Raw genomic sequence first — 12,291 nt, 5'->3', positions numbered from 1 at the left:
CGTCTCAAAGTGCATAGGGCTGGATTTTACCAACCTCCCGATGTCGGGGGTTGTGGCCGGGGATGGGCAGTGGGGAGGGTGAGAAAAATACCTCTGGGAGAGGCCCACCACACTATCCGATGCTGGGAAGGCCCCGCCCCATTTTACCAGTGGAAGCGGGACCTCAGAGCGGCACCCCTATATAAATATTAAAATCCCTACTTACCCTGCCTCCTTATGCATCCCGCTGCCTCAAGGTCCACGGTTCTGCATTTTTCTGCACAAAAGAAAAGAACCAGAGACCCAGGGTATTGATCTGGACTCATGGGTTCAAATCCCACCACAGCAGAAGGTGGAATTTGAATTTAATTAATAAATCTGGAATTAAAAGCTAGTCTAATGATGGCCATGAAACCATTGTCAATTGTTGTAAAAACCCATCTGGTTCACTAATGTCCTTTAGGGAAGGAAATCTGCTGTCCTTACCTGGTCTGGCCGACATGTGACTCCAGACCCTCAGCAATGTGGTTAACTCTTACATGCCCTCTGAAATGGCCTAGCAAGCCACTCAGTTGTACCTGACCTCTATGAAGTCAATAAAAAGGAATGAAATCGGACGGACCACCCGGCATCGACCAAGGCACCGGAAACGACAACGGCAAACCCAGCCCTCACGACCCTGCAAAGTCCTCCTTACTAACATTTGGGGGCTTGTGCCAAAGTTGGGAGAGCTGTCCCACAGACTAGTCAAGCAACAGCCTGACATAGTCATACTCACGGAATCATACCTTATAGACAATGTCCCAGACACTGCAATCACCATCCCCCGGTCTGTCCTGTCCCCCCGCAGGACATCCCCAGCAGAGGTGGCGGGACAGTGGTCGACAGTAGGGAGGGAGTTTCCCTGGGAGCCCTCAACATCGACTGCAGACCCCATGAAGTCTTATGGCATCAGGTCAAACATGGGCAAGGTAACATCCTACTGATTACCTCCTACTGATTACCACCTACTGCCCTCCTTCAGCTGATGACTCAGTACTCCTCCATGTTGAACACTACTTGGAGGAAGCACTGAGGGTGGCAAGGGCACAAAATGTACTCTGGGTGGGGGACTTCAATGTCCATCACCAAGAGTGGCTCGGTAGCACCATTACTGACCGAGCTGGCTGAGTACTAGAGGACATAGCTGCTAGACTGGGTCTGCGGCAGGTGTTGGGGAAACCAACACGAGGGAAAAACATACTTGACCTCGTCCTCACCAATCTGCCTGCCACAGATGCTTCTGTCCATCACTGTATTGGTAGGAGTGACCACCGCACAATCCTTGTGGAGACGAAGTCCCGCCTTCACAGTGAGGATACCATCCATCGTGTTGTGTGGCACTATCACCGTGCTAAATGGGATAGATTTCGAACAGATCTAGCAATGAAAAACTGGGCATCCATGAGGTGCTGTGGGCCATCAGCAGCAGCAGATTTGTACTCAACCACAATCTGTAACCTCATGGCCTGGCATATCCCCCACTCTACCATTACCATCAAGCCAGGAGACCAATCCTGGTTCAATGAAGAGTGCAGGAGGGCATGCCAGGAGCTGCACCAGGCATACCTCAAAATGAGGTGTCAACCTGATGAAGCTACAACCCAGGACTACTTGCATGCCAAGCTGCATAAGCAGCATGCGATAGACAGAGCTAAGCAATCCCATAACCAACGGATCAGATCTAAGCTCTGCAGTCCTGCCACATCCAGTCGTGAATGGTGGTGGACAATTAAACAACTAACTGGAGGAGGTGGCTCCACAAATATCCCCATCCTCAGTGATGGGGGAGCCCAGCACATAAGTGCGAAAGATAAGGCGGAAGCATTTGCAACAATTTTCAGACAGACGTGCTGTGTTGATGATCCATCTCGGCCCCCTCCTGAAGTCCCCAGCATTACAGATGCCAGACTTCAGCCAATTCGATTCACTCCGCGTGATATCAAGAAACGACTGAAGGCACTGGATACTGCAAAGGCTATGGGTCCTGACAGTATTCTGGCAAAAGTACTGAAGACCTGTGCTTCAGAACTTGCTGCATCCTTAGCCAAGTTGTTCCAGTATAGCTACAACACTGGCATCTACCTGGCAATGTGGAGAATTGCCCAGGTATGTCCTGTACACAAAAAGCAGGACAAGTCCAACCCGGCCAATTACTGCCCCATCAGCCTACTCTCAATCATCAGTAAAGTGATGGAAGGTGTCATCAACAGTGCCATCGAGCAGCACTTGCTTGGCAATAACCTGCTGAGTGACCCTCAGTTTGGGTTCCGCCAGGGCCACTCAGCTCCTGACCTCATTACAGCTTTGGTTCAAACATTGGACAAAAGAGCTGAACTCCAGAGGTGAGGTGAGAGTGACTGCCCTTGACATCAAGGCAGCATTTGACCGAGTATGGCATCAAGGAGCCCTAGCAAAACTGGAGTTAATTGGAATCAGGGGGAAAACTCTCTGCTGGTTGGAGTCATACCTAACGCAAAGGAAGATGGCTGTGGTTGTTGGAGGTCAATCATCTGAGCTCCAGGACATCACTGCAGGAGTTCCTCAGGGTAGTGTCCCAGGCCTGACCATCTTCAGCTGCTTCATCAATGACTTTCCTTCAATCATAAGGTCAGAAGTGGGGATGTTCACTGATGATTGCACAATGTTCAGTGTGCGGTGCAGTGGTTAGCACCGCAGCCGCACAGCTCCAGGGACCCGGGTTCGATTCTGGGTACTGCCTGTGCGGAGTTTGCAAGTTCTCCCTGTGTCTGCGTGGGTTTTCGCCGGGTGCTCCACATCCAAAGACTTGCAGGTGATAGGTAAATTGGGCCTTGTAAATTGCCCCTCGTGTAGGTAGGTGATAGGGAATATGGGATTACTGTAGGGTTAGTATAAATGGGTGGTTGTTGGTCGGCACAGACTCGGTGGGCCGAAGGGCCTGTTTCAGTGCTGTATCTCTAAATAAAATAAATAAACCATTTGCGACACCTCAGATACTGAAGCAGTCCGTGTAGAAATGCAGCTAGACCTGGACAATATTCAGGCTTGGGCTGATAAGTGGCAAGTAACATTCGCGCCACACAAGTGCCAGGCAATGACCATCTCCAACAAGAGAGAATCTAACCATCTCCCCTTGACATTCAATGGCATTACCATCGCTGAATTCCCCACTATCAACATTCTGGGGGCTACCATTGACGAGAAACTGAACTGGAGTAGCCATATAGATACCGTGGCTACAAGAGCAGGTCGGAGGCTAGGAATCCTGTGGCGAGTAACTCGCCTCTTGACTCCCCAAAGCCTGTCCATCATCTACAAGGCTCAAGTCAGGAGTGTGATGGAATACTCTCCACTTGCTTGGATGGGTGCAGCTCCAACAACACTCAAGAAGCTCGACACCATCCAGAATAAAGTAGCCTGCTTGATTGGCACACCATGCACAACCATTCACTCCCTCCACCACCGACTCACAGTGCAGCAATGTGTGCTATTTACAAGATGCACTGCAGCAACGCACCAAGGCTCCTTAGACAGCACCTTCCAAACCGTGACCTCTACCACCTCGAAGGACAAGAGCAGCAGATGCAGTGGAATATCACCACCTGCAATTTCCCGTCCAAGTCACACACCATCCTGACTTGGAACTATATCGCCATTCCTTCATTGTCACTGGGTCAAAATCCTGGAAATCCCTAACAGCACTGTGGGTGTACCTGCCTCACATGGACTGCAGCGGTTCAAGAAGGCAGCTCACCAACACCTTCTCAAGGGCAATTAGGGATGGGCAGTAAATGCTGGCATAGCAAGTGATGCCCACATCCCATGAATGAATAATAAAAAAAAAAAATTTCTGTGAACGGGCATCTCTCACGTGCTGTCGCGTTGACGAATAGGAAAAGCCGGCGGGACTGCAAAAGTAGGAGTTTTTGAAGAGTGGGGATGGTGTTACTGGGCGCACAACTCTGCAGGCATGAAGGGGGATACTGCGTATCCTCCCTCCGTAAATGGTGGCTGCTCTGCACCATTGTTTGCTTCTGTGAGTGAAGGAATGGCAGTCCAGTCACCCTGTGTGGGGAGGGTGTCAGAAATGGTAGGCGTGTAAAGGTTATCTGGCTGGTGGGCCAATCGATGCAGCTGTTACAATCTGAATGTGGTCATGCTGTGTCACTCTTAGTGGAAGCTAAGCTGGGCAATGCCATGCCACACCACATAGTTGATGCATGAAAGCACCTGATGTACCAGTCAACATCAATGCCTGCCCTGTTAGAAACCTTCGAAGAAATGAAGGAACCGAGTTTAATTGCAACTTGGAGATGGGGATGGTTCACCCTATATTAATTGATCCACTTCTTGTGAGGATCCATATGCGCTGCAGGCAAAACAAGCAGGCAGGTGCAGCCCATGTAGAGGCTCCCGGTCGTAAGCAGCAGCAGGCAAATGGGGGGGGTGGGGGGGTGTGCGGGGGGGCATGTGTTGTGCATTGGGGCCGGTTGGGGCTTCGTGGGGGGGCCCTCCGTGGAGCACAGGGTGCCCGATCAGGAGGCCGCCCCCTCCCTCCTCCAGCCTGCAAGAAGTCTGCTTAATGTCATCAGGTGGGCTTTCTGAAGCTTCAGCCATCCGCCTGTCAAGCGTAAAATACCCATGGCGGGTGGAGGCCCTTAAGTGGCAGTTAATTGGACTTAAGGCCCTTGATTGGCCTGGGGCAGGCGGGCCGTTTCTTGCCACCGCCACCCCGCGTAAATTGGCAGCGGAGGTGAGAGTGGGTCAGGAAGGTCCCTCCCAGCCTCCCACTCCATTTTACGCCCCCCCCACCCCCCTCCCGCCCCACCCCGGCCACCAACCTGTTCTTTTGGGGGGCGTAAAATTCCAGCCATTAGGCATTTCAAAGCCACTTTTTGCTTTTAGCTTTGTGGAAATCTGATATCTAATTTTTAAATAGCCAAAAAATTAAAACTCCAACTGTCTGATAGGATACTTTGAGTACCTAAGCTGGTAGCATAACCTTTGTATCTTGATAGTTTCTGCATCCTGAAACACTGGAGTCAGAATTATGACTACAGCATAAGTGCTGCTTATATATATACTTAATATAAGTTTCCGCTTTTTTCAGTCCCATTTAATTACATCACTGATTGAGAATGTAGTGTGAGGAGTAAGAGTAAAATTCAAATCATGGCTTCAGTGGGATAAAACACAGTGTAACAGTATCAATTTCACAGTACCATTTAAATATATATAGTTCATTAGAACTTTTATTAGAATTTTAATAAAAGAATCTATGACTTGACATAAATAAGGTTAGTTATTACTGATTTACATCAGAAGTTAACATTGATCTGTTACTTAGTACACTGAAGTCAATCTATCAGTTTTGATTTATTTAAAATATGGCCTCAAGCTATCTAATAATTCTTTGGCCTAAATACTAAAATGCTGATCTCATCAGTAATACAGATCAGTCTTCCTGGATTCTCAAAAATTATTTCTCTCTCTCCTTGTCAAAGCATCACTATTTTAAAATGCTCCTGTGTAGACTGTGTTTGTTAACTGTTAAATCCATCTCACTTCATTGACCATGCTCACAGTAACTATTAGATGATTTGCTGATGTCTTACAAATGGTTTCTTTTACCTAATTTAGTAAAGACGTAATTGTCAACTGCTGACATAGAACTCAATAGGTGTTTTAAACAACACATCAACCGCATGAGATGTGACTTTTAGCAGGAAATGACAAATATACATTTTGTATCTTTGGTAAACTTGTTCTGCATTATTGATAAAAATGTGTTTAATTTTGAAACTGCAGTCTACAGTATATTCTTTTAAACAACTGTTTATTTCTAAATTATTTTTCTGATGAATGTTTTTTTAAATGATATGAAAGATACAGAGCGACCTTTGTAATATTAAGGCTGAACAATTAATTACTAATAGTTTTAAATTGGCTTCCATTTTTCAGCAATATTTTCAGCTTCACCGCACTCCTAAACCTGCCTAGTAAAGGAGCCACTGGTTGCATTTCCCATCCCCCCGGTGTATAAAATTGACTTGAAATTGGCAGGCAGGTTGTGGAAAATAGGCCGACAGGAACATTGAAAACTCCACCATTTCACCATCATATATTAATCTATTGTGCCTTGAAGGCAAGAGTGGAAAAAGTCAGCTAATCCAGATTGAGTCGATCTGATTTAATTCTTGTATTCCTGTGGGAAATATGGCATTTGTCACCTCTTTGTTCTGCCCTTATTGCTGTGTTCATGATGGCTTGCCAGCTCAATGTAGTTACAGGTCTATTTCAACGTCCTTTAATACCAGATATTGGAACCTGCCATGGTTGGCTATTGTCTTGGGAGCATTTATCAATACCATCTGAATTGGACTTTATTTCATCACATTCTTTTCAATACAAGTTTAATAAAGCTATACCCTATAGCTGCTGCTCAATCTAATAAAATAAAAAAAGTTAACAGGTTCTTTTTTTCCCTTTTCTGAAAACTCCAGATTGAGTCTCTATCATGGTACTCCGAGGGCATTGCTGCATCCAGTGCTACAGGACCCCATTGAGAGTAAGTGTGTTTTTTGCTGGTGGAGAATGCTGATTCCACTTACTAAAATGTTGCAGATCAAAGATGAATTACTGTCATAAAACACTGTCTTTTGAACTTGTGTTTCAAAGCACTGTCAAATAAAATAAGCTGGTAGAATTATATGTTTTCATCCTCATGCAGTCATAGTTTAACCTGGATTTGACAAAGATTTCTTCTGTGTTTTAATCAATTGTTATAAAATTCCACTGTATGACTTCCTTTCAGTTGAAATGTGAACTGTTAACATGCACAATAAGTGAACCATTGCACTGCATCAAACAGCAAATTGAACATTTCTAGCAATAAGTATTAGCAAACAAAATAATGATTTTGAAAATTTTGTTCATTTAATAATTCTAATCTAATCAGCAGACCTGGTAAATTAAGTAAATTAGAACAGCTTATGGAGCTGGATTTTACCTGAGGCGGACGGGAATTCGCCTAGCTTCCGCCTAGTCCAGGGTCCCGCATTTTACGGCTCCCTGGGCTTTAATTGTCCCAAGGCGGGACTTCCACCCGCATGAGGGAGGAAGTCCCGCCTCAGTGAGCTGTCGGCCAACCAGTGGGCCGGCAGCTCAGTCCTAGCAGTGCCACCGGGAGTGGTGGCCACTGCTGGGACTGCAGCTCAGCCGACGACATGGAGCCAGGAGGGAAGGTAAATTGGGCATGCCTAACCAGTGAGAGCGGTCGTGCCCTGGCGTGTCTAGTGGTCGTTTGGGGGGAGGGAAGGTGGTGTCTTGGGAGACGGGGGCGGCCCTCAATCGGGCACCCTGTGCCCGACTGCCATGCCCCCCCCCCCCGCCCCACCCCGGTGCGCGGAAAGGTCGGCAGCTATCGCTGGGCGGCCTCTCACGTCCCCAGCATGCCCACTTGACATGGGTAAAATACCCGTGGAAGTGGGCAAGGGCCACTTAAGGGCCTTGATTGGCTAGGGACGGGCGGGCCGTTTTCGCAACCCCCCCCCCCCCACCAGCCTGACCGCCGTCAAGTTGACTGGAGGCAGGAGCGGGGCGGGTAGGCCTTCTGACACCTCCCGCTGAATTTTACGCCGCCCCCACGCCATCATCCGACCTGCTGGGGCGGCATAAAATTCAGCCCGTGATGTACATTATGTACTTTAAACAGCTAATCTTCAACATCTATGTAGAGACTTCTGCTTACTTACCTCACTGAAGTTGAAGGGCTGACTGTCAATCTGTGATTCATACAATTTATGTGAACTAACTGTTTGGAACACTTAGAGGTTTAATCACATTTTTAGGTAATTTCTGAGAGGTTTGATCTTACATGGGAGATCCAATATTTTCAGAGCTCTTGTAGAAAATTAGTTGTAAAGCATTGTATCATTGAGCAGACTGCAAGTCTGATATTAAAGTCAGTTACTTAATAAGGTGTAGCTGAGGATTTGAATCATCAGAGCTACAGCATTTGGATGCATTGGATAATCTTAGCTGGGTTATAGGTGAGGCAAGAGTATTACCACTGAGCCACGGCAAGCATCAGTTACCAATCCTTCCTGCTGAAGGAACAATGCCTGATACAAGTTACAATTGTATAATAGAATTAACAAAGGAAAAAGGAATGAAAAGATATTCTGTGTTGTGACTCTAGGAGGAGCAAATCAAAGTCAAGAGGTTTAATAGCTAAATAAGAAATATTTGATATGGCTATCACCACTGCAGTAAGCCACAACAAGTCAAGCAAACAAAAATAGGTTTAAGCTGCCAGTGATGATAATGTTAAATCTTCATCCTTCCAGTTAGTATTTTCCCCTTTCCTTCCCTCCTGAAGTGTGAAATTATCCATTTTGGTAGAAAAAACAGAATGGAATATTTCTTAAATGGTGAGAGATGGGAAGTGTTGGTGTCCAAAGGGATCTGGGTGTCCTTGTTCTTGAGTCACTAAAAGCTAGCATGCAGGTGCAACAATCAGTAAGGAAGGCAAAAGGTATGGTTGACCGTCATTGCAAGGGGATTTGAATACAGAAGTAAAGATGTCTTGCTGCAATTGCATAGAGCCTTGATTTACGTAATCTTTCTTCATAAATTAACACTGTTATCATTCTAGTGAATCCGCGCTGTACCACTTCTATGGCCAATATATCCTTCCTGAGGTGGGTTGCTCAGAATTGAACACATTACACCAGATGGGGTCTGGCTAAGGCTTTGTAAAACCGAACCAAAATATCCTCCCCTTTCTATTTTCCTTGAGACAGAGGCCAACATTCCAAGTGCTCTGTTATGAGCTCATAGGACAACAGTCTTGCTTGTACTGTGTCTTAAAGGCCTGCTAGCCAACCCGAACCCGACGGAACCTGACGGTGTGTGTCCGAGTCGGGTTGCACTTCCGGTTCCAGCATTTGAGCTCGGGTCGGGCTGGGTCGGACGCGCTCTATCACAGGTAAGTGGCTGCACTGTTAATTTAATTTTTGGACTCGAAAGGTGGCTTTGTTATAGTTATTTTAAGCTTGTGCATGTCAGCAAGAAAGTGAAAAACAGAAGGTAAGTTAACTGATGGGTCGGGCACGGGAAAAAATAGAAGGACTTGAGTTGGATGTGGTTCTGTCGGGCTGGGGTCACTTTTTTTTTTGCAGACCTGAGTAGGCCTTTACTGTGCCATTATTGAACTGCCGCTGATGGATGCCTGCAGTGAGTGCCTCATGGTACACGTCACATGACTGTGCCAAGCCAGTGGGCACGTTCGTACAGTATTGCATTTCTATCCCAAACATGCTTTGTCTCTCTCTATCCCAAATCTAGATTTCAATAATATCCCACAACTCACATTAAATTGGAAGATCTGTAGCTTCCTGGTTTCTCCCTTCTTAAATAATGGAATGGCATTTGCAATTTTCCAATTTTACTCTGGGATGGAAACTCAGGTTTTGGAGATTTGTGTACCATTATTTTCTCCACTAGCATTTATATTATCCTTATATTAAATCAAATAAGTTCCACCCTTGACTTTAATTTTTAGGTTCCCTTGCATCGCTGGTATTTTGTCCTCTTCCTTTACTGTGAGAATTATCATTTAACAAGTCCACCATTTCCTTATTGTCCATTGCAGTCTTTATGAGCCTCCATTCCCCCTTGCACTCTATTTCTCTTAATATAGTTATAAATTTCTTACTGTTGGCTTTGATATCCTTTGCAATTTTTATTTCATTTTTGTACCTCTTTTTAGTTTATATTGTTGCTTTTTATCGACATAAGAAATAGGAGCATAAGAAGTATTGTCCCTTGAGCCTGCTCCACCATTCAGTATGATCATGGCTGATCTTTGACCTCAACTCTCCTTTCCTGCACTATCCCCATATCCCTTGATTCCCTTAGAGCCTAAAAATCTATTGATCTCAGCCTTGAATATATTTAGTGACTGAGCATCTACAGCTCCCTGGGTTAGAGAATTCCAAAGATTCACAACCCTTTGAGTGAAGAAATTTCTCTTCATCTCAGTCCTAAATGCCCAACCCCCTATCCTGAGCCTATAACCCCTAGGTTCTAGTCTCTTGAGACATGGGAAACAACCTCTCAGCTTTTACCCTGTCAACACCTCTCAGAATCCTATATCTTTCAATGAGATCACCTCTCATTATCCTAAACTCCAGAGAGTGTGGGTCCATTCTACTTAATGTTTCCTCTCATTCCCAGTAATCAATCTTGTGAACCTTTGTTGCACTGCCTCTAAGGCAAGTATATCCTTCCTTAGATACTGAGATTAAAACTGTACACTGTACTCAAAGTGTGGTCTCATCAAAGCCCTGAACAATTGAAACAAGGTTTCTTTACTCTTGTCCTCCAATCGTCTTGCAGAAAATACCAAATTGCCATTTGCCTTCCTAATTGCTTGCTGTAAGCAGTATGTTAACTTTCTGTGTTTCGTGTACAAGGACACTCTAATCTCTCTGAACATCAACGTTCAATAGTTTCTCACCTTTTAAAAAATATTCTGTTTTTCTATTCTTCCTACCAAAGTGAATAATCTTACATTCTTCCACATTATACTCTATCTGCCAATACGTAACAAGTCTATATCCTCTGAAGACTCTTTGTGTCCTCTTCAAAGTTTACTTTCCCACCTGGCTTTGTATTAGCAGCTACCTTGAATACATTACACTTGTTCTCTTCACTTCTTGAACTAGATTGTAAGTAGCTGAGGCCCCACCGCTGATCCTTGTGACACCTGACTAGTAACAGTCTGCCAAACTGAAAATGACCCATTTATTTCTCCTTTCTGATTTCTGTCCATTAACCAATTTGATATCCATGCCAATATATTACCCCCCAAATCCATGAGCCCTTATCTTGTGTGCCAACCTTACATGTGGCACCTTATTGAATGCCTTTTGAAAATCCAAATAAGTTCCATCCACTGGTTTCCCCATATCTATCCTGTTAGTTGTCAAAAAATTCTAATAGATTTGTCAAGCACTATTTCCCTTTCATAAAACTGTTTTGACTCTGCCCAAACATACTATGATTTGCTAAGTTACCTCTACTTCTATAATGGATTCCAGGATTTTCCCAATGACTGATGTCAGGCTGTAATGTAGTTCCCTGTTTTTTCTGTCTCTCTCCTTATTACATTGCAGTATTACATTTGTAACCTTCCAATCAACTGTGACCATTCCAAAATCTAGAGAATTTTGGAAGATCACAACCAATGAATCCACTATCTCTTGCAGCGATGTAGGCCATCAGGCCCAGAGCATTTGTCGACTTTCGATCCCATTAATTTCTCCAGTACTTTTTCTTTACTAATATTAATTACTTTAAGCTCCTCATTATCATTAGACCTTTTGTCTTCCACTATTTCTGATATTTTTTGTGTTTTCTACTGGGAAGTTAGATATAAAATATTTAATGTCTCTGCCATTTCGTTATTCCCAATTGTAATTTCTCCTGTCTTTGCCTCTAAGGCACCCACGTTTACTTTTGCTGATCTCTTTCTTTTTATATACATATAGAAGCTGTTAGAATCTATTTTTAAATTTCTTGGTCATCCTTTACTTGTTTTTAAAGCTCTTCCAATCCTCAGGCTTACTACTCTTCTTGGCAACATTATAAGCCTCTTTCTATCTAATACTATCCTTAACCTCTTTAGATAGCCACAGATAGATAGCTTTTTATTTCTCAAATAATATATATTTGAGAATTATGGAATATTTCTTTAAATGGTCACCATTTCCTATCTGCCATTATACATTTTAATTTAATTTCCCAATCAACCTTGCCCAACTTGCCCCTTATATCTATGTAATTGGCTTTATTTAAGTTTAAGACTCGAGTTTTGGACTTAAGCATGCCATTGTCAAACTCAATATGAAATTATATCATATTATGATCACTCTTCCCCAGAGCATCCTTTACGAATTGACCTTGTCCCATTACACAAGAAAACATCTGAAATTGCCTCTTCCCTGGTTGGTTCCACGACATTGTTCTAGGAAACTGTCTCAAATACATTTCATGAACTTGTCCTCCAAATTACTCTTGCCAATTTGATTTGTCCAGTCTGTATGAATTTTAAAGTCCCTACGATTATTGCATTTCCTTTGTTACAAGCTCCTTTTATTTCACCGAATTGTTACAACACAGTAATAGGCCTTTCGGCCTGTCGTGTCTGCACCGGCTCTCCGAATGAGCAATTCACTTAGTGCCATTCCCCTACCTTCTCCCCGTAACCCTGCACATTCTTCCTTT

General features: G+C 44.3%; 1 protein-coding gene across 6 annotated transcripts in view; it reads left to right on the top strand.

Annotated features, from left to right (window-relative positions):
- Positions 1 to 12,291, top strand: part of nphp4 (nephronophthisis 4) — a 532,906-nt gene that overhangs the window by 92,310 nt on the left and 428,305 nt on the right. For all 6 annotated transcript variants that reach the window (XM_068017516.1, XM_068017513.1, XM_068017512.1 and 3 more), the window contains one exon: positions 6,504 to 6,568. In XM_068017516.1, coding sequence (XP_067873617.1) covers positions 6,504 to 6,568 — 65 coding nt within the window. The remainder of the gene's footprint in view (positions 1 to 6,503; positions 6,569 to 12,291) is intronic.

Source organism: Heterodontus francisci, chromosome 37, assembly GCF_036365525.1.
Source record: "Heterodontus francisci isolate sHetFra1 chromosome 37, sHetFra1.hap1, whole genome shotgun sequence".
Classification (NCBI taxonomy): Eukaryota; Metazoa; Chordata; class Chondrichthyes; order Heterodontiformes; family Heterodontidae; genus Heterodontus; species Heterodontus francisci.
Note: the sequence above shows the minus strand (reverse complement) of the source record. Positions and strands in the feature narration are given on the sequence as shown.